Genomic DNA, 24,746 nt, shown 5'->3' with positions numbered 1-24,746 from the left:
CAGCCTATGGCCCAACTACCACAGCCTATGGCTCAACTTTCACAGCCAAATGTCCAACTACTACAGCCTATGGTCATAGTTCAACAGAAAGCACAAATCTTTTGCTTCATTTCGTCAATCTACTGTAGCTCACCTACAAAATGCTACTCTCTCTCTCATAGTTTTGGTCTTCTTTAAACCAATTAGATTCTCCAACACAAAGCATACTTGTAGTCTTGATTGTCACCTCTTTGCTACAGTTTCACATTTTGAATTTGTCTTAAGAAATGAGTTTGATTTACTTGCTTCTCATTGTAAACCGACCGAAATCAATGTCAAGAAAGTCTTTAGTCAATTATGATCAGAACAAGTTTAATGAAATAGAGAACTACATGTACTTATGACTCCGATAACTGACCCCTTCTTAAACGCGACAATGGTTCCAAAGATAACAGCGAGAGCCACCAATCCTGTCACAACTCCGACTACAATGAGAGTTGTCTGGTTCTGCTGATCTCTACCATCTGTAAAAGAAACGAATCCAATTTTTCCTTTTTATCTTATCACTAAAACGTTGACATAAGCGTTTCAGGGAATATTTCAATGAAGCGATCAGAAAATTATTATTGGCATTGCAACAACTTCGTTACCTGCAAAACTGGTGCAGTTGACACCTGTATAGTCTGACAAACAAGTGCAGACAAGGGAAATGTCTTCGGCGTCAGGGTTACATTTGCCCTCATTCGCGCAGAAGCTTGCTTGACTATTCCTGCTGCATATGTCTGTAATTTATAGTTTTATACACTACATTTGAACTATAACAAAACAGGAAAAACTTACTTGAATTACTTAGCTTAAACAAGAATTCCTATAGTGGTAAGTATAAGAAGTAAGTATACGAAATAAGATACAAAGTAGGTATTCGAAGTAAGTATACAAAGTGAGCATACAAAATAATATTTGAAGTAATTATATGAAGCAGTTACATGTATATGAAGTATTGTGAGTATACGACTTAAGTATTGAAAGTAATTATATGAAATAAGTAGTCATAACTCAACATACGAGGCTAATGCGTTCTAGGACTGAGCTCATATATCAATTTACTCGCGTTTCAAGGCACTATTTCCGATATAAAATTTCCGAATTAAAAACACATTTTTCTACCGTAATATCATGTTTAGGTGGTTTTTCATATTATAGTAATAGATTAATTTGTACTTACTTAAGTACAAATTAATCTGTTACTATAATATGAAAAACCACCTAAACATGATATTACGGTAGAAAAATGTGTTTTTAATTCGGAAATTTTATATCGGAAATAGTGCCTTGAAACGCGAGTAAATTGATATATGAGCTCATATATCAATTTACTCGCGTTTCAAGGCACTATTTCCGATATAAAATTTCCGAATTAAAAACACATTTTTCTACCGTAATATCATGTTTAGGTGGTTTTTCATATTATAGTAATAGATTAATTTGTACTTACTTAAGTACAAATTAATCTGTTACTATAATATGAAAAACCACCTAAACATGATATTACGGTAGAAAAATGTGTTTTTAATTCGGAAATTTTATATCGGAAATAGTGCCTTGAAACGCGAGTAAATTGATATATGAGCTCAGTCCTAGAACGCATTAGCCTCGTATGTTGAGTTATAGTAATAGATTAATTTGTACTTACTTAAGTACAAATTAATCTGTTACTATAATATGAAAAACCACCTAAACATGATATTACGGTAGAAAAATGTGTTTTTAATTGTTATATTTCACTAGTACTTATGCTAACAAAGTAACAAATACGTTTTTAGTTGTTACGATCTGCAATAAAATATAACATCACTATGTAGGCCTACACTATCGACTGGAGTGTTTACCTTCGAGACAGATGTAATAGTTACGGTGGTCTGAGAGAGACTTGAGAGCAACGAGTTTGGTACATTAAAATTTTGTGAGTCTATGTAAAGGAAACTTGGTATTTAACTTCAGTTAATTTAACTTACTAAACACACACTTGAAGCTAAGTTTTAATATTTTAATAAACTTGCTTTAATTTTGTCATTGTTTTTTTAGTATTTGTTTCTGGTTGAGCGCTTTTGCCTCGCATTTGCTATAACTCTTAGCCAACCTTTTAAAAACTTTTTCAAACTGATTTGAAGTGAAAGATCAAGTCGATAATCGGATCGTATGCTCATATATTTAAGATTACTCGTAACTCAAAGAAGAAACTTGCTAGAAACTAGAAAGTCAGCTCAAATCTCAAGTTTCTCATATGTTGGGGCACTTGTGTCGAGGCATGACTGTGTATAGAAATCAATGCTTCATTTCTTTGAGGCTATCACTAGCAGCTCGATGAGAAATGAACCTTGAAGATCTCATAACACTTGGAGTAAAAACTATCGTAGCAATAAGTAGCAATAACGGTTACTCTTAATAAAACTTACGACTGCAAGCTGAGCCGACCTCATCATAGGCGGAAGGACAAGAGCACTGGGGACCATTAGCCGTGTCAGTGCAAGTGTGTTTAGAGTCTGGACAGGGAGTGCTAACACATGTTGGTACAAGAAGACAAGATGTCTCATTGGTTGCTCCCATCACCTCCGTGTATTTGCCTGGTCCACAATCAACACAAGAAAGACTTCCTTTAGCTGGCTGATACGTGTTGAGAGGGCACAAGGTGCAGGTATATGAACCAAACAACTCCTTTGCATATTCTCCAGCAGAACATAACGCTGTAAAACAGTCGACGAGGTGAATGTGGTGTATGTTCAGATATACTATTAGACTATATCAGAATATATGTGAGAAGGCTGTCGACTTACGTATTAGGCAGCTAGATGATCCTATCGCTGCCGTTGTTGCATTTGATGGACAGTTGAGACAATCAAAACTGTCCCCTCGCTTACGGTAAGTGCCGATTGCGCAAGGCACACAGGTATCTGATATGGCATACGTATTTCCATCCGGACAATCAACTAAATTCAAACAGCAGCAAATCATGTAATTGACTACAGACATGGGAAATCAACATAAATGTGCTAAAGACATACATCTATGACATACCAACAAGACCTGTATAAATAAATGACAACAATATATATAAATCCACATGAATGCATAGGCATCAGAAGCATGAATATATACATCCGGGCACCTTATAAACATAGGTATCGGCAATATATATACATGTACACATGTATTCATGAAGTTATATGTATACATTCATTTTATACATATAGTACGTTGTAGTGTGTTTCTCAGAATATGCAGCTCAACGCCTTATTTACCCACATGACTCAACAATATTACTGTACACTAGTCAAGCAAATTTACAACTGACTGCCCAGTTATTCATCAGCACTAACAACAGATAATATATGTGGTTACAGTACACAGACATGATTACAGCACAAAGACATAAAAACAGATAATATAGACTAGCATAACAGTATGTGTAGTTACATAACGATGACTATTCACAAACAATATGTACTTGTAATCTCGAAGCATCTACCAATGAATATTCACATCACATATGTCCAGCTGCATACACTGTATATTAGTATATATATAAAGGTGTGGCAGCATATATTTAAATGTAAATACGAATAAATGTAGCAACGAGTCTGGTCGTATATATTTATATAAGTGACCCAAATAAAAAGTGCCAGAGTTGATCTTAAAAGTTTGACAAAAACAATGATATGTCTGCGCGTTTCAGAAAGCACATAGTCTCAGGATTAAATGATATAATCACATGTACTCACAATAGCCCAATGTAAGATTCAAATACTGTTTTGATTAAGATTTTTTAGTAATGGAAATGCTAAACAATACCTAAAAATATATATATGGTAAATAAAATATTAAATTACATGTAAATGCGGTAAATAAAATATAAATACAGTAAATAAATTATCTGAATATCTAATTTGAGAGTGTCAATACAAGATTGAATGGATTCACCAAGTGTAAGAAGTCTCATCAGTATCTGGTAACAGTGTGCATATAGCTTCAATATTTTATCATTTCATTTGTTGTAGAAATGTTCTTTTGATTTATTTCTAAAAGAATTACAAGCGATTTACACTGAAATACTGAAATTTGTTTTACAAACAGCGGCGTGTTCATGTCAAGGAAAGCTAAGTGTGAGTTCATGAAATGAAAAATCTTCGACTTGTCAAAGATCTGTCTAACTTACGGATGCAAAATGCCGGACCCTTCGCTCCTTGTTCCTTAGTTATTCTTCCATTCATGCAGCTTTCACACTGTTCACCATTCACACTGTAGGTGTTAAGAGCACAGGCTCTACACTGTTTACTGTCGGCTGGGTCATTCTCAGTTCCGGGTACACAGATCTCTATAATAGCACAATAAAAAAGAGGTTAGAAATAAAATATGGCAGCCAAAATTTTGCTTTTTAGTTTTTATTTAGAATTGACCGCTACAGCTATATATATTGATGAAATTGATTAGCACAAAGATGTTAAAGAAACTGTGATTTGCTACCTTTGTGTCAGTATGGAGTATGGCTCAAAGAGTTAGTCGTGTCAGCAGAATGCTTATGAAAATGATATAATACTGTGGGTAGAAAGACAATACTGCTGGGCATATCTAAAGCAAGAACGGACGGCAGCCCACACTGTCCAAACCCAGCAGAAGCAATACAGAATATTATAGAATACTAACTGTGTGTGCAGGCATCTTCGTTGACTCCTCCAGTCGTTCCATTGGTAATAAATCCATCGCATGGCTCACACTCATCTCCTTGCTGGTAAGTATCTTCTGGACAAGCCTGACAGCCCTCCGTGTCATGTGGAATGTAACCAGGAGGACAAATAACTAAAACACAAAAAGGGAGAGTGAAACCAAACTTGCCAAAAGCCGGGTAAAATGGATAAATTGATTGCATAATGTAGAAGGGTTAAGAAAAAGGAAATAACTTGAAACCGCTTCTTGATGTCTGCTGATATTGAAATTTATTTTTGTTTCTACAGTTGACAGCATTTCTCAGTTGAATTATGTTTTTTTCAATTCTATTATTATCTTACTGCTTGCAGTAATATTATTAATGTACTCCAGTCATGACTTACAGAAACATAGCCTGAGAAGTCTTAATATCATATGCAAGAAGGGTTGAGTACACTTACCCTCGCAGTCATCTTCATCCGTAGCTCCAGCAGCTGATGTTGTCCTGTTAAAGGGACCAATAGGTGTGCATTGCATGCAACTGTTTCCTGTGAAGTCAGATTCTTCTTGGTAGAAGCCCATCATGCATGGTGTGCAGACTCTGCCATCTGAGAAGTTTCCAGGACCACACACAGCTGTGTAACACAATAAATCACGCGATTACAAGTCATTGAAACTACATAGCAGTTAAACATTACCATATAAAAAATTCAAGAGTTTCTGATACAATGCATACAGTCATGTTTGTTGTGACCACATGAAAAGGCAAAATTTTGTAAAGATTAGTCAAGTATGTATATACATATCCTTGCTATGTAGGAAATTCAGTAATCAAGTCGCAATTCGACTAGCTAGATACAAACATACTGATCATAAATAATGAATACAAAAAATGACTTGTCCAAGTTTTGATATTAGATAGATAAATTTGATATTACAGAGAGAAAATCAAAGTGTAGCACAAGTGTAGCACACACTTTATTGCCTACCAATGCTGCAGTTGTCAGTCTTATTGATGCTGCCAGTATCTGCTGTAGTAAGGCCTTCTGGACAGGAGATGCATGGGGTTGGGCCTGCACTTTCCTTGTATGAACCAATCGAACACTCTGTGCATGCATCTGCAACATCTTCCTCTCCCATCGGACAGGTCACTATAAAAGTAAGACTTGTCACTAGAAAAGTAGGTAACATCACTGGAGAAATAGGAGTGTCACTAGAGAAGTAGGTCATATCACTGGAGAAATAAGAGTGTCACTAGAAAAGTAGATCATATCACTGGAGAAATAGGAGTGTCACTAGAAAAGTAGATCATATCACTGGAGAAATAAGAGTGTCACTAGAAAAGTAGGTCATATCACTGGAGAAATAAGAGTGTCACTAGAGAAGTAGATCATATCACTGGAGATATAGGAGTGTCACTAGAGACGTAGATTATATCGCTGGAAAAATAGGAGTGTCACTAGAGAAGTAGGGTATATCTCTAGAGAAATAGGAGTGTCACTAAAGAATTAGGGTATATCACTGGAGAGATAGGAGTGTCACTAAAGAAGTAGATCATATCACTGGAGAAATAGGAGTGTCACTAGAGAAGTAGATCATATCACTGGAGAAATAGGAGTGTCACTAGAGACGTAGATTATATCGCTGGAGAAATAGGAGTGTCACTAGAGAAGTAGGGTATATCACTGGAGAAATAAGAGTGTCACTTGAAAAGTAGATCATATCCCTGGAGAGATCGGAGTGTCAGTAGAAACATAGGACATATCACTAGAGAGATCGGAGTGTCACTAGAAACATAGGACATATCACTGGAGAGATAGGAGTGTCACTAGAGAAATAGGACATATCACTGGAGAGATAAGAGTGTCACTAGAGAAACAGGACAGGTCACAATAAATGTAAGACATTTTAATTGACAAGAAGAGCCATATCTAAAGATTTGGGCACAGTGATAAAGAGGAAGTCTCGTGGCTAGGATAATGAGCAACAACAAGATGAAATTCAAAAAAGAAACTAACAGACTTTCAAGTACAGAACTTGTGGAAGAGATGTCAGCACACTACTAGTAACCTTTATAATGTATAAACTATGAAAAGATTTTTTCATCTGATTGTTTTCATTATGCTTTTTAAAATCTCACTTCTACTGTTAAAATATACACACGCATCACATCTAAAAGTAATTGTGTGTCTGTTTTTGCGAATAACAGTATATTTTGTCAATAACACATGATTTATAAGTTGTTTGTATATGATACAATCAGAATTGGCTTAAATAACTATGTCATTTCTATCACTTGTATACTTTATTAGTGTAGGTATTGTTTCACTAGTTTCCCTAGAAAGATCTATCATAGGTATTTTGCTAATAATAATAATACTTGAGCAAGAATCGTGGCTATCAACTTTTCATGGATCAAATCACTTGAAAATATTGTGCATATCTATTGCACGTTTTACAAGTCCTAATTTTCCAGTCACCTCATAACATAGAGCTGTACAACAAACATGAGTGACATCAAATAAAAAGAAAAGAGCAGACAATCTCCAACCCAACCCGTTTGAGAAGTGTTAACAGTAGCATAACGCAATAAAGTTGTAATTGAACTGAATATTAGACATGAACAACCAAAAAAACATTGGAACTATTTCTGAAGCCTGCCTTCACAGAGCTGCTAATCTTGAATCTTGAATCCCCGCTTTAGTTGCTGGCCAAAGAGAACTGCAGACAATCTTTATTATAATAAGCACCGTGTCCATTAGTCCTTCCGTCCGTTTGAAGCTACGCTAAGAGCGTTAGGAAAAAAGATTGCCTCACATGGGAATCAAACCCATCTATCAGATCCAAAGGCTGGCACACTACCACTACAACACTTGGTCGCCTCACCACTACCTGGAATACTTATACAGATACTGATTAATCAAGACGATCTCTCAGTGCACGGAATCGGCAAGCGAACTGGTAGTAATGAGAGCAGAGATAACTCCGCTAAACTTCTTTAGAGAAACAGAAAGAGAAGCTAGTAATACACAGTGAACTAACCTCTGCAATCCATAATACTTTGACTAGCAATTGCTGTGGTGGTCTGGCTATCATTGCTACTTGTTTTAGGACACTGCAGACACATGCCGACAGTTGTCATGTCCATCTCTTGGTAGTAGCCAATAGGGCATGGCTCGCATACCTCTGGTATCGTATCATTCTTTCTGAAGAAGCCTGCACTGCATATGGCTATAAGTATAAGGAAAGAAATCAGAACCAGTAAACATTGAACAATAGTTACAGCCCCACATTTGGTGTGCTTACAGAAGTTGTTGGCTACAGGACAAAGATGTTTGTGAAGTAGACTAAGCACTGCCAATTAAAAAATGCAAATTTTAGGGTTTTTTCAACATTCCCTATAATAAATGAAATTGTTATACCGGTAATCATTATCAAATAGCCATCTTACCTACACTGCAGTCGGACTGCTCATCGCTGCCCTCACCAACCGTGTCCCATCGAGAAACATTATTAATAAGCGGCTGATCGCATGGAATGCATGTTTGTTGTCCCGCGACTGCATAGAATCCCTGTTTGCAAGGTGTACACACGTCGTTGTTTGTCTCTTCACCAGCATCAGGGCAGTCCACTACATTCAAACAAATTATATATAAGTGGTTAGAGTCTAGTCACCTAGCAGTAAGCTTACAGTCCAAAAATGTATGTCCTAAATTGTTTGAACTTATCACAAATCTTGGCTAAATCTACAAAAGTAATAATCGGGTCAGAGGTGACCCATTAAACAGTTGAATTACAGTAGGTGCTCTTATAACGTAAGCTCCACATAACATAAAAAATTTATGTATATCTTTTGCTTCGTACTATGTGAAAATTTCCATCTAACGTAAAATGTCAAGTTTGTGCAGGTTCTCAAATTCTATTTGAATAACGAAAGTCTTGTAGCTAGTCTTAAAAATGTCGTTTTCTCTCTTGCTACGCATGGGAGAGAAAACAATGTATATCTCTATTATATATCAACAAGTAAACTGGCCGTTTAGTTCCCTGTGAGAAATCATCAGTCGTGTAGATAAAGCATGGAGAATCAGTAGCCGCTCAGTTATTCAAAAATACTTAAAAGACGATCAATCTTTGTAAGTGTTAGGGTGTTGGGCTATTAATCGGACTGTCACGAGTTGAGCATTGGTAAACGCTAAAATTTATGCTAACCTTGAATCCTGAAGACAAACAGACAGACAGACAGACTGACGCCGCTCTTACTATAGCAAAAATTTTTTTTGTCTTGTTTCATTGTAGACCTATAAACTATTTTTTTAATGTTTTTCTTTTGCTGAATAAAGCTTGATGTCTAAAAAAATGAACAAATCGTTGGAAATTGACATTGAAGGAGTGCGCTTTCTTTAACTTATTGCAAAATCTTCACAATCATGTACCATGAATCAAGAGAAAAAGAAGAGAAGCTGTCGAAACGAACCAACAATACTACAGTTATGGTACAGCCAATAAATTAAAATGATAATTCTAGCCTTTTAGCTTTTTCAAGAGCCAAAGGAGTAAGTTTGAAAAAATCTTCGAACAGATTAGGCAATTTACATGCATTTTACTGTTCGTATAATGTAAAAACCATATAACGTAAGGATATGCGGAACGGATTATTTATGTTGTAGGAGCGTCTACTGTACCATCATGTGAGTGGGGGGAGGGGGGTTATGGAAGATTAGTACAAGAAGAAAATGCATGCATTACTATATCTTTTAACACAACATATTAAAGAAGTTTGAACAATCTAATACAAACAAATGAAAATATAAAGTATTTTAGATTACCGAACTTCTTATACTACTTCTTATACAGCCTTCAGATAGTCTTCAAGCCTTTATTTAGGCTGGAACTTTTCACCATTTACATATAACACATATTGCTTTAGCTAATAGCACCTCACAAAGTCTCTCTCTAGGTTTCAGAGCATATCACACCACCTTCCTCAAGGCCTCAGAGCACCACACAGTGTCTTTCTCAAGGCCTCATAGCACCATACATTGTCTTTATCAAGGTATTAAAGTACCACACATTGTCTCCCTCAAGGCTTCAGAGCGCCACGCATTGTCTCCATCAAGGTCTTAGAGCATCATGCATTGTCATAGAGCAACAAACATTGTCTCACTTAAGGTCTTATAGTAGCGCACATTGTTTTCCTCGAGGTCTCAGAGCGCCACATATTGTCTCCCTCAAAGATGTTAGCAAAATGACTCACATGTGCAGTTATCAGCATACATAGTTTTGTTCTGAAGAGTGATGTAGTCCATCTCACAGGCCTCACACATGACTCCGGCCAGGGTTATTCCTTCACTGTATGTGTTTTTAGGGCAGACTTCACAGGTACTGTTGTCTATAGATGATTGCATACCTGCAGGGCATTCCACTGCCAAAAGAAATTTAATATTTTAATAGAGCTGCTTGTCAGAAAGCAGACTTAACCATATGTTACTGAACACTGCTTTTGATGCCACTCCGCCTATACTTCTCCTTATTGACAAGCATTTCAAACTTACAATGGGAGTTATCCACTCTTTTGTAATGTGAGATTGGCCTTTTTAAAAGGTTAAAGAGACCCTTCTTTACTTGCACGACTATTAAACATAGTAGTTTATCGATCTCTAATAAGTTTCAAAGTGAACTAAGTTTGCAAGACACCAGAAATAGATTAAAAATTTCATTAAGCATAAAAATAATGTTTTCTTATATCTCCACAGTCTGGAAAAAAGCTCTTAGTTCTCAGTCCCATTGCATACTCACACACAGTGCAATTGTCATCAGCTATGGAGCCTATCAAAGCAGTGGTGAAGTACTCTGTTGAACATTTTTTACATTTAGCCTCAGGATCATCAATGTCCTTCATTCTATATGTCCCAAGTGCGCAGAGGGTGCACTGTTCTTCTCCCGATACACGCTCATAGCCATCCGGACAGACAACTATAATAGGTTGCATCTATTTAACAGTAGTTACATAAACACTTATATGTAAGTACAAAGTTGTTTTCTCTTAAACAAATAAAAATACTAGCAGATATAACAAAATATAACAGAGCACAATATAACAAATAATATTTGTTAGGGCTAATACTGGCAACACGAGACAGGTGCTTTTACAAAGAAAAGGCTTATATATTAGTAACTTATATGAAGATTTGTATGACTTACAAATGCAATCTGATTGGGCAACAGTCATGATATCAGCTGTGGTGAAGTTGTCTCCACATGAAATGCACATTTCCTGTCTAGTTTGATTTTGGTAGGAGCCTCTTGTGCAGTTCATGCAGGTGTTACTTGCTACATCTCTGTACGTCCCGACACCGCAGTCAACTGATGAAGACAAAGAAAGCTATACAAGTCAGCAATTGTAATATCACAAGTTATGGGATAAATATAGACCAAAATAGAAAAAAATCTTTAAATTTTATCCTGAGTACGTTCAATCGAAAGAGGAAGTAACTAAAATATATAACTGTAATTTTTAACACGCTCTATAATTTTAGTTTTATATAATATGTAACTGTAATTTTAACACCTAGTGTTAATTAATGGCTCAGTACAAAAGTGTGATGGTAAGCTTGTAGTCCAATTTTTTGAAGCTAAGATTTTCAGTTGGTTCCTTTGGAGCCCGGCTCTTTTAGCTAAAAGATCTTCAGTTTATTCCTTTGCAGCCGGACTCTTTGCTCTTGCATGCGGGCGAGACCTTGCGTTCTTGAATAGCCCAAACTACAGCTGCGTTATCTTAATAACAGTCTCTCTCCAAGTGCCATATTCCATGAGGACATAAGCCGTCATGGTTCTCTCGACTTCCTATAACCATGACTGTTCTTGGCTGGCTTCAACTTTGGTTTGCCATAACCTTCTGTTGGGTGTTTTTATTGGGACACCATCTCTAACTAGCTGGTTCTTAGCTAGCTGAGGAGCTCTTTTGACCTTTGTCAGGTTTTGTTTCAAGTCTTGTAGGGTTGCTAGTCACCCTCATCCACGCTGGAGTTCAGGTGGTGAGCCGGTCAGGTCACCACTGACCAGACCACTTACTTAAAGCAGTTGTGACTATTGTTGTTTAACTCTGTTATGGTGCGCTGATAGAGAATAACTTAGTATGCATTTGGTCAAAAGTATCCTGACTGTTATGGCATATTCAATGTGTTTCCATGCTTCGAATGTGCTCAGAGTTATTGAACACTATTCTGCTATTGTTCTGCTATTGTTGAATTCGTGCCCTGCCATTTTAACGACTTGGAGTTGCGCTATGGTTCTTTTCAGAATTTGCAAAAACTTGCGAAAACAGACTTGCTTTGGCCACTTTTTAATTTATGCAGTCAACTCGTTGCACTAACTAAGCCAGGATGCCTGATCATAGTTTTTGAAGCGTTTTGAAATTTTTATCTTCACTATTGAGAGAGATTAGCTGATTATTATTGATTCAGATTCATCAGCAGTGAGCATTTTTATGATGTCAAATAGTACTCTCACGTCGAATGCCTTCACACAAATTTTACGTTTTCGTGATTTGGAGTGGAGGCAACTCCATGCGAAGCATTATAATACATGTGATTCAAGTGATAAAAATATTTTCTGCATGGCTTGAAATAGTTGCCAGTAAAAGCTGCAAGCATAAAGAATTTCCTGCGTGCAATAGTTTTTGAGACAAAGTAGTGTCTCTGCTTCCAAAATGACACAAAGGAATCTGCGATATTGGTGGTCAATCACCAACGTCTACATGAATTTGTTCAGATAAATAGCAGCAATGTATTATTATAAAACATTGTTGCAAGCTCGGCTATTATACAAGAACCATAGATATAGTCAACCCTTATTGGTCTTATTGTTACATTTATGACTTAAAAACTGGTATGACAAGCATGCATTCACTACTAAACTCATTGCTCAATAGAAGGCTCTGATGCTGTGATGCACATCACCGCAACGTAACGTCGTGAAAACAATAGCCAATTATTTGCCTCACTTTTGCTCCATTGTAATGATAGCTATTTGCCAATCTACGGTTTACTATATCTATGACAAGAACACGTTAAATATTTTGCACTAAATTTTAGTGAGTGGAAGATGAAAGCATGATGACCCACTTAATTTATATACAGCAAATAAATATCAAAGTTTATCATCGTCTGTTGTCATTTGGTGTCTGTAAAGTTATAGCGATTTAAATCTAGAGATAAAAAATCAGTATCACAGAAGATTTGATCTTGTAACCTCTCGTTCACAAAGCAACAAGCTAACCCATTAAGCTGCACGGGATGCAATAAATTTAGTGGGCAATATGAGTCATTATGTAGGCTAAAATACACATAGCGGTTCTGCGTTACGCACAACGCCACTGAAGCTTGCTCTCACGGTTCTTATTAGAAAGTATAATTTATATGTATACTAGCTTACTAAAATTAGCCAATGACAACTACATTACCTGCCACTGTTTATAAGGCGTTTTTAATACCCATGCAACACCGAGCATTCGGCTAGTCTCTACTATAGCGTATAATCTTTACTATAATAAGAGCTGTGTCTTTCTGTAGATCCAAGGCCACGGTTAAATGTTGAGAAAAAAACGGCTTCTTACAGGATTCCAACTCATGACTTTCAGCATGGCAGACCAACAGATCTAACAACTGCACCACCCAATCACCTTGCTCCATTTAGGACTATTTGTGCAGCTACTCATTAGAAATGACCAACTCTCACTATGCACTGAGCTGCCAGGATACAGTCAAAGATAATTTACACTTTTACAGCCAATATATGTGTCAAAACGACTCTAGAACAACTGTGGACTCGTCAAATTACTATTTACGGAACAGCTTTCACTTATGCCATTGTAACATCATACTTTGACTTTTTACTGATCTAGAAAGGAATTTGCTAGAAAGCAAATAATTATTTTTAAACAGTTCAACCGGTAGTAAATCATGCCTTTTAGAGACATCACTTTGTGCAGTTATCTTTAGTTAGTACCGTCACGGTACGGTAGAAATCTGACGCATGTTTTAATAGAATTCAATTTGCTAGAAACTTTGTGGCTCGAAAAACAAACATCTCAAGCGTCGTTAGTTTGGTTTTTGAAAATATCTTTAGGCTGAACCTTCTAAATAACTCCAATGGATAAAGTCACTATCATCGGGTAACACCATGTAAGCATCCCATTGATTGGTCAGAAGAAGCAGGTGTGTAAAAGCCATATTGAGCAAACCTACACTTTTACCCACAATACACATCATAGCGCAAGAAAATAGTCTTTTGATAGATTGATCTGACCTTCAGAACATTTTATTGTGAGATTTAAAATTTTTCAGTACATTATGAATCATCAGTTGCTGGTAAATATATATTTGTTGTTTACATCTTTGTTTCCATCCTTATTATATCAGCCAAAATAGACTTCATGGTAAGAGTAGTTATAAATGAAATACAAAGATCAGTTCTGTATAAACAAAATGGGTGAAACAGAAACCGATATTCTTAAAATGTGATATACCGTAATTGGCGGTCATCATTGTTACGATGACAACCAAATAACAAAAACACACTTGACTCGGTAAGATTTTAACTCTAAAAAGATCTATAGGTGTCAAGTCACATGTAGAGACTTCTATATTACTTTCTGGGTTTACTAATGAAAGGATAAGATAGAAGCCTTGGTTGTTTTATCATTGCAAAACTGGAAGTTGCAGTTTAGTTGAAGATGTCTCGTTACTGACCTTGGAACTATAAACATCTAATGAGCTAATTGGGTTATATACCTGCTAGTAGAATTAACATACCTGCTGGTAGAGTTAACATACCTGCTGGTAGAGTCAACATACCTGCTGGTGAAATCAACACACCTGCTGGTAGAGTCAACATACCTGCTGGTGAAGTCAACATACTTGCTGGTAGAGTCAACATACCTGCTGGTAGAGTCAACATACCTGCTGGTAGAGTCAACATACTTGCTGGTAGAGTCAACATACCTGTTGGTAGAGTTAACATACCTGCTGGTAGAGTCAAGATACCTGCTGGTAGAGTCAACATACCTGTTGGTGAAGTCAACATACCTGCTGGTAGAGTCAACCTACCTGCTGGTAGAGTCAACATACCTGCTGGTAGAGTCAACATACTTGCTGGTAGAGTCAACATACCTGCTGGTAGAGTCAACATACCTGCTGGTAGAGTCAACATACCTGCTGGTAGAGTTAACATACCTGCTGGTAGAGTCAATATACCTGCTGGTAGAGTCAACATACCTACTGTTAAAGTAAACATACCTATGCTGCAGTTGTCAAGTGAGACTGAGCCCTCAAACTCCGAGTAGAAGCCGTCAGGGCAAGCCTGGCAAACAGGATCAGCAGCAGCATCCCGATAGAATCCAATTTTACAGTTAACGCAAACAAAATTTTCATACTCTTTTCCGCTTTCACAGATATCTGAAATGTATGTAGACAATAGCAGCACATTCTGTTTGTAAAGCAAATGGTCTTAAGAGATGCTTTAGATGTCTTTGTAGAATAACTAAAGTCATTGTGTGTTTGCCTCAAATACGCTGCCAGTTAGGTAGTGAAGATCTCAGAAAGCTCTTGAGTAACTGGAAAATTCCACTGTTGACTGTTCTTTAATTGAATGCCCGACAGCATATTTAGCTTCAACTTATAAATAGTTTGTCAAGGTGAGTGACAGCTTGGTTGGTTGTCACAGTTGCTGTGTACTAACTATGCCGGTATTAAAATTAGCAGAAAACAAAATAGGCTTAGAATGAAATTTCTTTCTAAATAGGAGTTGAACCCTCTTCTGTAATCTGAACCATGCTGACAAGATACCAAAGAGACAGTAGCTTGTGATCTCACCAATGCACTGATCAGAGGAATTGCTCCCAGTAGAGATGGTGGTAAGACCGACATCACAGGCTATACACTCAAGCGCGTTCTCGCCTGGCTGGTAGTAACCAATACCACATGTTTCAACTACTCTAGACAGTGAATTGTAAAACTCTCCTGGTCCGGCCACTCCTGCATTATAATCAACAACATGGCAGACATTCACAGACATGCTAGGCACAGACACCTGATGAGACACTCAAACCTATATAGTCATGACCATAGGCCCTTCTCTTATTTCAATGGTACTCTTGATTTAACATTTGTCATTTTTTATTTTAAATTTTTGTAGTTTAAACAAAAAAGTAAAATGTAAATAGATATAAATAAAAAGTCTAAATATGTAAAAAAATTATAGGCATTGACTGCTAGAGCTCCACACATTACTTATGGCTCTTCTAATGTGAACAATCAGGTCTACTTCAAGCAACACTGGGCTCAATTGGAAATCTTAGAACCTTTGTCTTTCGCATAAATGTGCCATGATCTATTTGATTAGGAATTGAAGAATTCGCTTCTGCATGCATATTCTATATGATTTATGATTTATGAATACATTGAAAACCGCAACTTAAGTTTACTTAAGAGTTACTTATATAATAGTTATTAAAACAAAACGTTTTTAATACTTTGTAGAAAAAGAATTGTTCAAATTTTGTCGCTATTTTTAAACCTTTTTCACAGCTAAGGAATTTTTTAAACATTTCAAAGTACATATACATGTATCATATAGTGCAATGTATGTAGGCTCTATTGATAGGATTTGTCTTGCATATAGGCAAATTGGTTAAACCGTGCAACCGTCCAACCCTATTAGTCCATGTTAATGGAGGTTGGCTGTAATGTAATAAGAACTGGGCAATTATTTAGCCTGTAAACTTGAAGCGATGTCAATGCGGCTTTCCCTTGTAAGTTAATAAATGAAGTTTACATTTAATCCTATGTAACAGCAGATGCTTCTTTAAAATAACAGGGTGTCTATGAAACGTTAAACTATAGCAAATATTGCTAACAAATAACCTGACAGCAGTCTTTCTGCTAGTGTAATCTTAACCTTGTTAATAGCTTACTTTTGCAGTCATCAGATGAAGCAGATCCTTCAAAGTATGTAATAGGCGTGGCAGGATCGCAGGAAATGCAAGAAGATTGGGTAGAGTTTGGTTGATAGGTATCCAGAGGGCAGAATGCGCATGTACCATTAACAAAGTAGGTTCCAGGACTACAGGGCACTAAAATACATAAAACCTAAACACACATTCCAATGAGTTAAACAATTATAATTTATTCTTTTTCAGTAATCAATAATGGAAAATCTGCTGAAGATGTAAGGCTTACAGTTGCTTGAAGGAATGATTTATTAAATATTTAGTAAAACAAAACAATTTTAATTCTTTGTGTGAACGAACATTTGTGGTAACAGGAGTTGTCTAACTTTTGTCGCTATGTAAGACTTGTCTATAAAAAAGAAAGGATGATATCAAACACTCACCACACTCTGTGTCATCAATTGGCTCATATCCGTCAGCGCAGTCTAGTAAGCTAGCTGATTCATAACCCTCAAGAGGGTTTGGGTTGTCCTCTTCAACCACTTCCACACCCGCGTCATTTATTGCCTCCATGAACTCTCTTGACGCTACGGCTTGCGAAATGACTTCTTCAGGCGACAAGTCCACACCTCCTGCGCTCAGCATCTCTCTACCACACAAAGACACGGTCTTTCACCAGATGTCAAACATCTTCATTACATATACGAGTTGCGAGTCATCATGGTGGTAATAAAGTTCTCCGTGTAAATAAAACTAAATACAGTTGCTGTTATTGTTATTCTTAAAGGGCCTTCTTATTATTCTTACATCAAATTATTGAGTAAAAGATTCAATCAGAAAGTATAGATATTTTTATATCATTGAGATTTTTTTTTTGTTAGATGATCTGACTGCCAGGATGTTTAAAGATTAAAATCTGCTAAATTTGATTGCAGGTAAAACTCTCTGAAGAAAAGACCTCCAAAATGATGTCAATAGTCAGACTTCATGTTTGTCCCTCTCGTTGTGATATTTACTTTTGCGTTCAAATTGCTACAAGCTTTTATTGGCATGTATCTTATTTGGTTTTTGCTCATGATTGTTGGAATAAAACTTCGAATAAATCGTCAGATACAATGTTATAGATGTTTCAAATATACCCTCAGATACATTGCTATAGATGTTTCAAATATACCCTCAGATACATTGCTATAGATGTTTCAAATATACCCTCAGATACATTGCTATAGATGTTTCAAATATAGCCTCAGATACCATGCTATAGATGTTTCAAATATAGCCTCAGATACATTGCTATAGATGTTTCAAATATACCCTCAGATATATTGTTATAGATGTTTCAAATATACCCTCAGATACATTGCTATAGATGTTTCAAATATAGCCTCAGATACATTGCTATAGATGTTTCAAATATAGCCTCAGATTCATTGCTGTAGATGTTTCAAATGATTTACAGATAAGTTAGTTAGAATTTGCCACTTTTTTTCTTTAAATGCTGTGTAAACATAATTTTATGACTACCAAATACTGATGAGAGGTAATATTTACCACTTATAGACAATATTCATGACTATTCATGTCATTCTTGGAGAAATCTGGGCATGTCTTTTTTTTAACATTTTAACTGCGATTAAGTTTTGTTAATCTTGAAATATTCTCAAAACTGTCAAAACACCTAAAACAACAAACAAAATGTCAAATGATAGAAAAATATCTACTTTCTGATTAAACTTTTTAATATTTGACAAAAGAAACCTTTTAAAAAGTTTAAACTTGTCTGTTAACCAGTGAGGGAGTCAGACTCACTGCATGTCAATGTAATTAGCAAATTTAGTTCACAACTCTATATTGTACGCACATGCAAAAAAGACAACATAGAGCTTAACTATAATTGTTTGAACCCAATCTAACAACTTAATGTTTACCAAGTTATTATTAATAACAAAATGAGCTCATAAAGCAACTGCTGAGAAGTATGTGAAAAGTATGAGGACCAATAAATATGCTTCAGCTGCTAAAACGTGTTTAATAGATTCATTTACACACATTTTACAGTTTCTAACATCAATATTTTAAAAACATTTAGAAAGGCTTTGTGTTTTGCGTCATGTGCAGACTATTGCCGAAATAACTGCAGTGTTTGGCAAGAATTGTCGTTTGTCAGGAATATATATACATCGTATATGTATTTTTTGTACGTATGTCATATATAAATCACATAAATATCGAATATATATATCGTATATCATATAAATGTATCATATATTGTACATACCGGTATACCGCATATATATTGTACATATACCGCATATATATTGTATATCAGATATATATTGTACATAAATATATATTGTATATATATTGTGTATATATCATATATCTATACATATCTTATATTGTATATACATTGTATATATATATATATATAAATATATATGTATATATATATATGTATGCTATATATGTATATATATGTATATATATATGCATATATATATATATTTTAATATACATATATTGATATATATATTTATTAAATTTATATTTATACATTATATGCATTATTTATACATATAGAATATTCACAATATTACTCAGATAAGTTGTTCTATTTTTAGATACTAACGGAAGCTGATCCAGATTGAGACCGAGGTCCACTTCACTAGAGTCATCAGCCGTCTGTCTTTTTCTGCGAGCTGCCTGCTGACAACCACAACTAAGAGCAAGCGGCTCACTCTCACATTGACTGCTGGTGCCGGTGCAGAAGTTGCTGTCGGCGCAACACTCTACAGTAAGAAGGAAACTTTTAGATGTGGGCTTTATAAACAAGCACTTTCCTATCTAGATTTGATATTTGTATATAAAATGAACTTACGGGGACATTTAAAGAAATTGAATAAAATAGTTCACAGTTGTATAGGTAGACAAGCAGCTGACGCATATGTGTTTACATCATACTAAAGTTGGGAAGAGTACTCCATGCTTACTTTTAGGTGTTCGGTCATTGGCGAGAAGACTGCTTCCCCATCGAGAGCTTAATGACCTCAGCCTACCCAAAACAGCATTCAGTATAGATTTGAAAACTGAAAAGCTTCCAACGCTGCATCTGCTCCGGATTCGCACTCGAAATCTGATCACAATTCTAAACCTGAATCGGAAAGTGGGAGGCGCTGGTACCACTGTAATATATAATGACAAAAGTCAATGCTACCATACTAACTCATAGCAGACTAGAGAACAGTGTGTCAATGTGGCTAGATACATTTGGCCCTCCTAGGCCATTCAATGACAGGTAATAAATAGCCAGCTAGAAGGTCTTATCATTTGAGAACCATCTTAATCTAATCGTTCATAGGTGTATGTAAGAATATATACCACTTCATGATCGGCTAAATAGCATCAGTAGAGGATCCATAATTTTTATAGAAACACTCTTTCTATGATTATCTCTGCATACAGGTTAAACAAATAAACAAAGCATGATGCACACTCATATAAAGATTTATTCCAACAAACAACAGCTTCAAAATATTTAAACAAACATCAGTAGAAACTAATTTTGTATGTCACAACTTCACTGTATATGTAAACAAGCAGAGCAGTTTTAAGTTTAAATGTTAAATTTTAAATTTAAATGTTAAATTTTAACTTTAAGTGTTAAATTTTAAATTTAAATATTAAATTTTAAATTTAAATGTTAAATTTTAATGGTCGCTTGATCAGTTTAATGCCAGATGATTTAATGTTGATTTGGAGAAGATGAGAACAGACTTGATTTCATAGAAGGGTTAAAAGTAAAGTAGATATACATCTCGATCTAGATGTACGTCTCTTATTGGGAGACTAAGCCTAAACTAGTCACATTATCACCCAAGTTTTCTATAATCAATAAAATAAAATCAATAAAATATGGTAGCGGATCACACACAGTTCAAGCAGCTTGTGAGTTGCCTGTATTTTGTAAATGAACCAAATTTTGCCCAATCCGTGTTTTACCGTATCTCAATTTGCTGCTTTATCACCACATGAGAAGCAAACGATGTAATTTCACTAAATCAACCTACTGTATGACCTTCTGACTTACCACAGTCTGGAATACTGCCAAGGATAGTATCCCAGTTGCCTTCTGGGTAGCAGGTGATGAATTTTGGTATATAGCTGGGCAAAACTTCTGTGGCATCATTCACACATGACAACTGGTACTTAATAAATGGCGAACTTGCGGAAGATATGAGGTCAGCAGCGACAGAATCATCGTTGAACCTTGGCAGCGTGCAAGCCTCTTCTCCTATATACATATTTATGCAGACTAAGAAACACTTTTTCATTATTAGCAGAAATATTCAGTGATCTGAATGCATTAGCAGTCGTGATTTGCCAATGTGCTTTTGACTAATGGCTGACCAAGGTCGATGATTTGTTCAAATCCAGAGAGTAAAAATCTTACCTGAAACCTCGCGATCGCAGACAGCAGCAACTGCTAGTGAGCACCCTGATAGAACATATTGGCCATCCATATCAACAGACACACAAGCAGGGCGATCATCAGAACCAATGAAGGACTCGACCATAAGCTGTTGGTTGAAAATTCCTGCCTCCATAATGGCGCTAATGACCTTGCTGATTTGACTCTGGCTTTCCACCTCTATTAGAACTCCTAAAAATAGCTAGAGATTCAGTAAAACTGACGACATTCCCTAAATATCTAAAATGTATAAACAGAGAGGAACATATAGTCTATTGTAATGAAGGGCAACAAGAGGAATCAACAAAACTGACAAGCTGTTCTAGTTGTACAAAAAACGGACAATGTTGAGAGGAAGGACCGGTCAATACAGGGTACTAGAGTATTGAGAGGAAAAAAACCTTTAAAAAGAGCGAATTGTGTTGGGAGGATAACAAAGCGTTTCAATTACCTCCAAAGTTTCTACATCTAGAGAGAGCTCTGGCATAGGTAAGTCCACTCTGCTCATAAGGTCGTATGCACCTTCCAGCAAGCTGCACCCCATCACATCCATCTAGTGACACATATTTGTTGAATAAACAACTATTACAATTATGAACAATCATGATCTTAGGACGGCACTGTAGGTAACATCAGTATTCTAATAGAAGTATTCACAAAAAGAGTAAATTAACTTATAGGCAACACCGAATATCTTATATTTAAAGAGTAGACAATTACTCACATCGAACATAGATGCTGAATTTGCAACTTAGCTTTTTCCGTCCAACAGAGACAGAATATTTCACCTCATGCTTGCCAATAGCTACCATGTCTCCTGCAAGCGCACCAAACAAAACAACATTGAATAATAACTCTAGTAGCTATTACTGATATACGAGGTATACTCCTAGTATATTACTGATATACGAGGTATACTCCTAGTATTATATTACTGATATACTCATATATTTTTATTGCATGGTTACGACTATCACGGAATCATAAAAAGGCAGCTACATGTATCAGGTAAGTAAAGCGTGCTCAATGGTTTGAAATCTACCAAATTTTTTTAATTCTTTTAAGCAATTTGCTAGCCACTTAAAATGCTAAAACGGTGCAGATTACTTTACAGTTCATGCTGCAACTATGTAACATTCACAAATTAAATAAAAAATGTAACATCTAAGATGAGGTTTCTAAACATTTTTCTATTGTTATGTAGACCAGTAAAAACATTTTCCACCAATTATTATTTTCACCAATTTCTCTAATGCTGTTCTCAGGGGCCTGTATGAAAGTTTAAACCGATGCAATTCTTGTGAGTTCTTGTGGTTAAAATATACACGTATGTGCAGATTCTAAAGCCTAAAAGGCACTCATGGAGTCCTACGTAAGCAGATGGTTATCCACATACCTGGAATAATATTGGGAGTCTCAGGTTCAATGACCTTTCCATTGGCAAGGAATATTGGTGGATCCCACGAAACAGCAACAGATCTTGAAGAAGTAGTGACTATTACATCAGAGGGACAGTCTCTCTCAAACTCCAAGAATGCTGAAACACTTGATCAGGTTAGAGTTTACATTCAACCCGTTATAAGCATAAAAAAACCTTATTCCACTATTTAATTTGGCACAATATTTATCTTTAGATAAATCTGAGACATTCTATCACTGTACTGCCGCAAGTTGACCATTGAATTTATTTCACAGTCTTGAAAATTCTTTGATAATAATATAATCTGGTTATTCAATCCTAAAAGAAATAAAAACAACTACAAGTATGACATACAGGAGCTGGAAACACATCATAGACATCGAATCTATTCATTAAGGTCTATTTCTTAAAACAAAGCTTCAGTTTCTGCTGTGCGTATATGTGCTGTGTTCATCAGTTGTTGTCAAACTGCAACCAATGCACTGAATCTAACCCAATGTTAACCCCTATTTTTGGTTTTTTATTTGCACGGGTAACTACCACCCTACATCTTCATGATTCTTAGTAAGTTCTACTTTCTTATCCATGACACAACTTTAGAATGTGTTAAAATACATCTATTAAGTGAACTTTTCACCCTATCCTAGTTTTAGAAATGCCAATCGTACAAAGACTAAACTGAAAATGTTTGTATCTGCTTATAGCCTATAGGGTTCTAACAAAAACATTCACAGTTTCGTGCTTTAGTCTGATTCTCACAAACCATAAAACAAACTCAATAAAATTACCCCTTGTTAACCTCTTTCCAGTATGATATATCAATATTTTCCAACTTTTTATCGCTGTAATAATTATCGTTTGATGAACTGTCATTAGCCAGGACAAAGACATGAGATTAATAGAACAACTATGTAATTATTTTGTGTGGATGATGTTAGTGTGATGAGGAAATTATACCAAAATGAGTTTTTCACAGTTAGCTTGAAAGGATCGCGCTAGTACATGTACAGAGTACTAGTACTAGTACATGTACACACACAGTGTATGTGCACTTGGGCATAATTATCTTCTATTCTATTTTCTATTGTGTAATGGCTGTAAAAATGTTTTTTGAAATTCAATGAATGTTTTCCTAGTAAAAATTGTAAAAAGCTCATCAAGATTTGTCAAAACAGACAGCTCATTTTTCCTAGTTATTTGACTAATAAGGTTATCTTCACGCTTCTTGCTAAGACATATCAAGCAATAAAATTAAACATTCTAGGTATATCACAGTGAGATTCTTTAAGAAAGAAGTTCATTCCCGAAAGGCTCATTGAAAGTTAGAATAAAAATGACTCCTTTTTGAGGCATGTCATCACCTTATGGAAAATTTCACCTAATGTAGAATGTCATCGCATGGAGTGTCACCTAACAGAGAACGTTACTTTACTGTGTTTGTGAGCTTACATACAGTGCCGCCTTACAAAGAGTGTCACCTTATTGATAGTGTCATCTTACGGAGGATGCAACTTTATAGAAAATGTCACTTTACTGGTCGTGTCACCTTGTAGAGAATGTCATCTTACTGAAAGTGTCAACTGCAGGAAATGTCGCCTTTCTAAGAATGTCGCCTTACTGAGAGCGCCGCTTTACAGAAAGTATCACCTTACTCGGGGTGTCAATTTACAACAAATTCCGCTTTATAAAAATGCTGTCTTACTCAGAGTGTCTTCTTACTGAGAGTGATATCTTATTTGAGGTGTCAAATTACTCCAAGTATGACCTTACTTCTAAGACCTTTCCACCGGTTCTACAAGAAAATGATGCCAATAGTTGATTATTTCACATACTTCCTTGGTTATTTTGGCCTTCACAGTTGGACACACAATAGCTTGATGGTCTTCCTACTTCACAGAAAGGAGAGAGCAAATAGAGTCCAATGTTCCAGTAGTAGTGGATATTGGCACCAGCGAAGTCCTCCAGATTAAACACTGAAAACCACATAGCAAATGCATGTATACTACATGTATATGCAAATACATTGTATGCATATAATTGCGCTAGTAGCATGCCTTGAGTTGAGCTAGTGGTGGCAATCCCTTGAAAAACAGGAAATGATGTAATAGAACATCTAAACCTTAACCGAGTTGCACATAAAGTGTGAAGTTTAGTGATGCTTGTTCAGTCAGTGCATGCCTGTAGACAGGTCTGGAAACAGAGAAAATCTGTTTGTCATGTGATGCTAATTG

The 24,746-nt window shown here is 35.9% G+C and overlaps 1 protein-coding gene across 1 annotated transcript in view; it reads right to left on the bottom strand.

The window, feature by feature from the left end:
• The window catches only part of LOC137400451 (uncharacterized), a 72,159-nt gene that overhangs the window by 5,739 nt on the left and 41,674 nt on the right, over window positions 1-24,746 (bottom strand). The window contains exons 32-57 of the mRNA XM_068086777.1: window positions 24,348-24,488; window positions 22,492-22,632; window positions 21,820-21,912; window positions 21,547-21,648; window positions 21,078-21,287; window positions 20,715-20,918; window positions 19,618-19,809; window positions 19,257-19,416; window positions 17,071-17,276; window positions 16,652-16,810; window positions 15,552-15,713; window positions 14,976-15,134; window positions 10,882-11,043; window positions 10,477-10,653; window positions 9,935-10,102; window positions 8,132-8,311; window positions 7,723-7,911; window positions 5,670-5,831; window positions 5,142-5,315; window positions 5,085-5,095; window positions 4,681-4,864; window positions 4,193-4,351; window positions 2,814-2,966; window positions 2,436-2,723; window positions 630-761; window positions 378-503 (exon numbers count right to left, since the gene is read on the bottom strand). Of these exons, the coding sequence (XP_067942878.1) occupies window positions 378-503; window positions 630-761; window positions 2,436-2,723; window positions 2,814-2,966; window positions 4,193-4,351; window positions 4,681-4,864; window positions 5,085-5,095; window positions 5,142-5,315; window positions 5,670-5,831; window positions 7,723-7,911; window positions 8,132-8,311; window positions 9,935-10,102; window positions 10,477-10,653; window positions 10,882-11,043; window positions 14,976-15,134; window positions 15,552-15,713; window positions 16,652-16,810; window positions 17,071-17,276; window positions 19,257-19,416; window positions 19,618-19,809; window positions 20,715-20,918; window positions 21,078-21,287; window positions 21,547-21,648; window positions 21,820-21,912; window positions 22,492-22,632; window positions 24,348-24,488 (4,194 nt within the window). The remainder of the gene's footprint in view (window positions 1-377; window positions 504-629; window positions 762-2,435; window positions 2,724-2,813; window positions 2,967-4,192; window positions 4,352-4,680; window positions 4,865-5,084; window positions 5,096-5,141; window positions 5,316-5,669; window positions 5,832-7,722; window positions 7,912-8,131; window positions 8,312-9,934; window positions 10,103-10,476; window positions 10,654-10,881; window positions 11,044-14,975; window positions 15,135-15,551; window positions 15,714-16,651; window positions 16,811-17,070; window positions 17,277-19,256; window positions 19,417-19,617; window positions 19,810-20,714; window positions 20,919-21,077; window positions 21,288-21,546; window positions 21,649-21,819; window positions 21,913-22,491; window positions 22,633-24,347; window positions 24,489-24,746) is intronic.

Source organism: Watersipora subatra, chromosome 7, assembly GCF_963576615.1.
Source record: "Watersipora subatra chromosome 7, tzWatSuba1.1, whole genome shotgun sequence".
Taxonomy (NCBI): domain Eukaryota; kingdom Metazoa; phylum Bryozoa; class Gymnolaemata; order Cheilostomatida; family Watersiporidae; genus Watersipora; species Watersipora subatra.
This window is presented reverse-complemented; position numbering and strand designations above follow the sequence as displayed.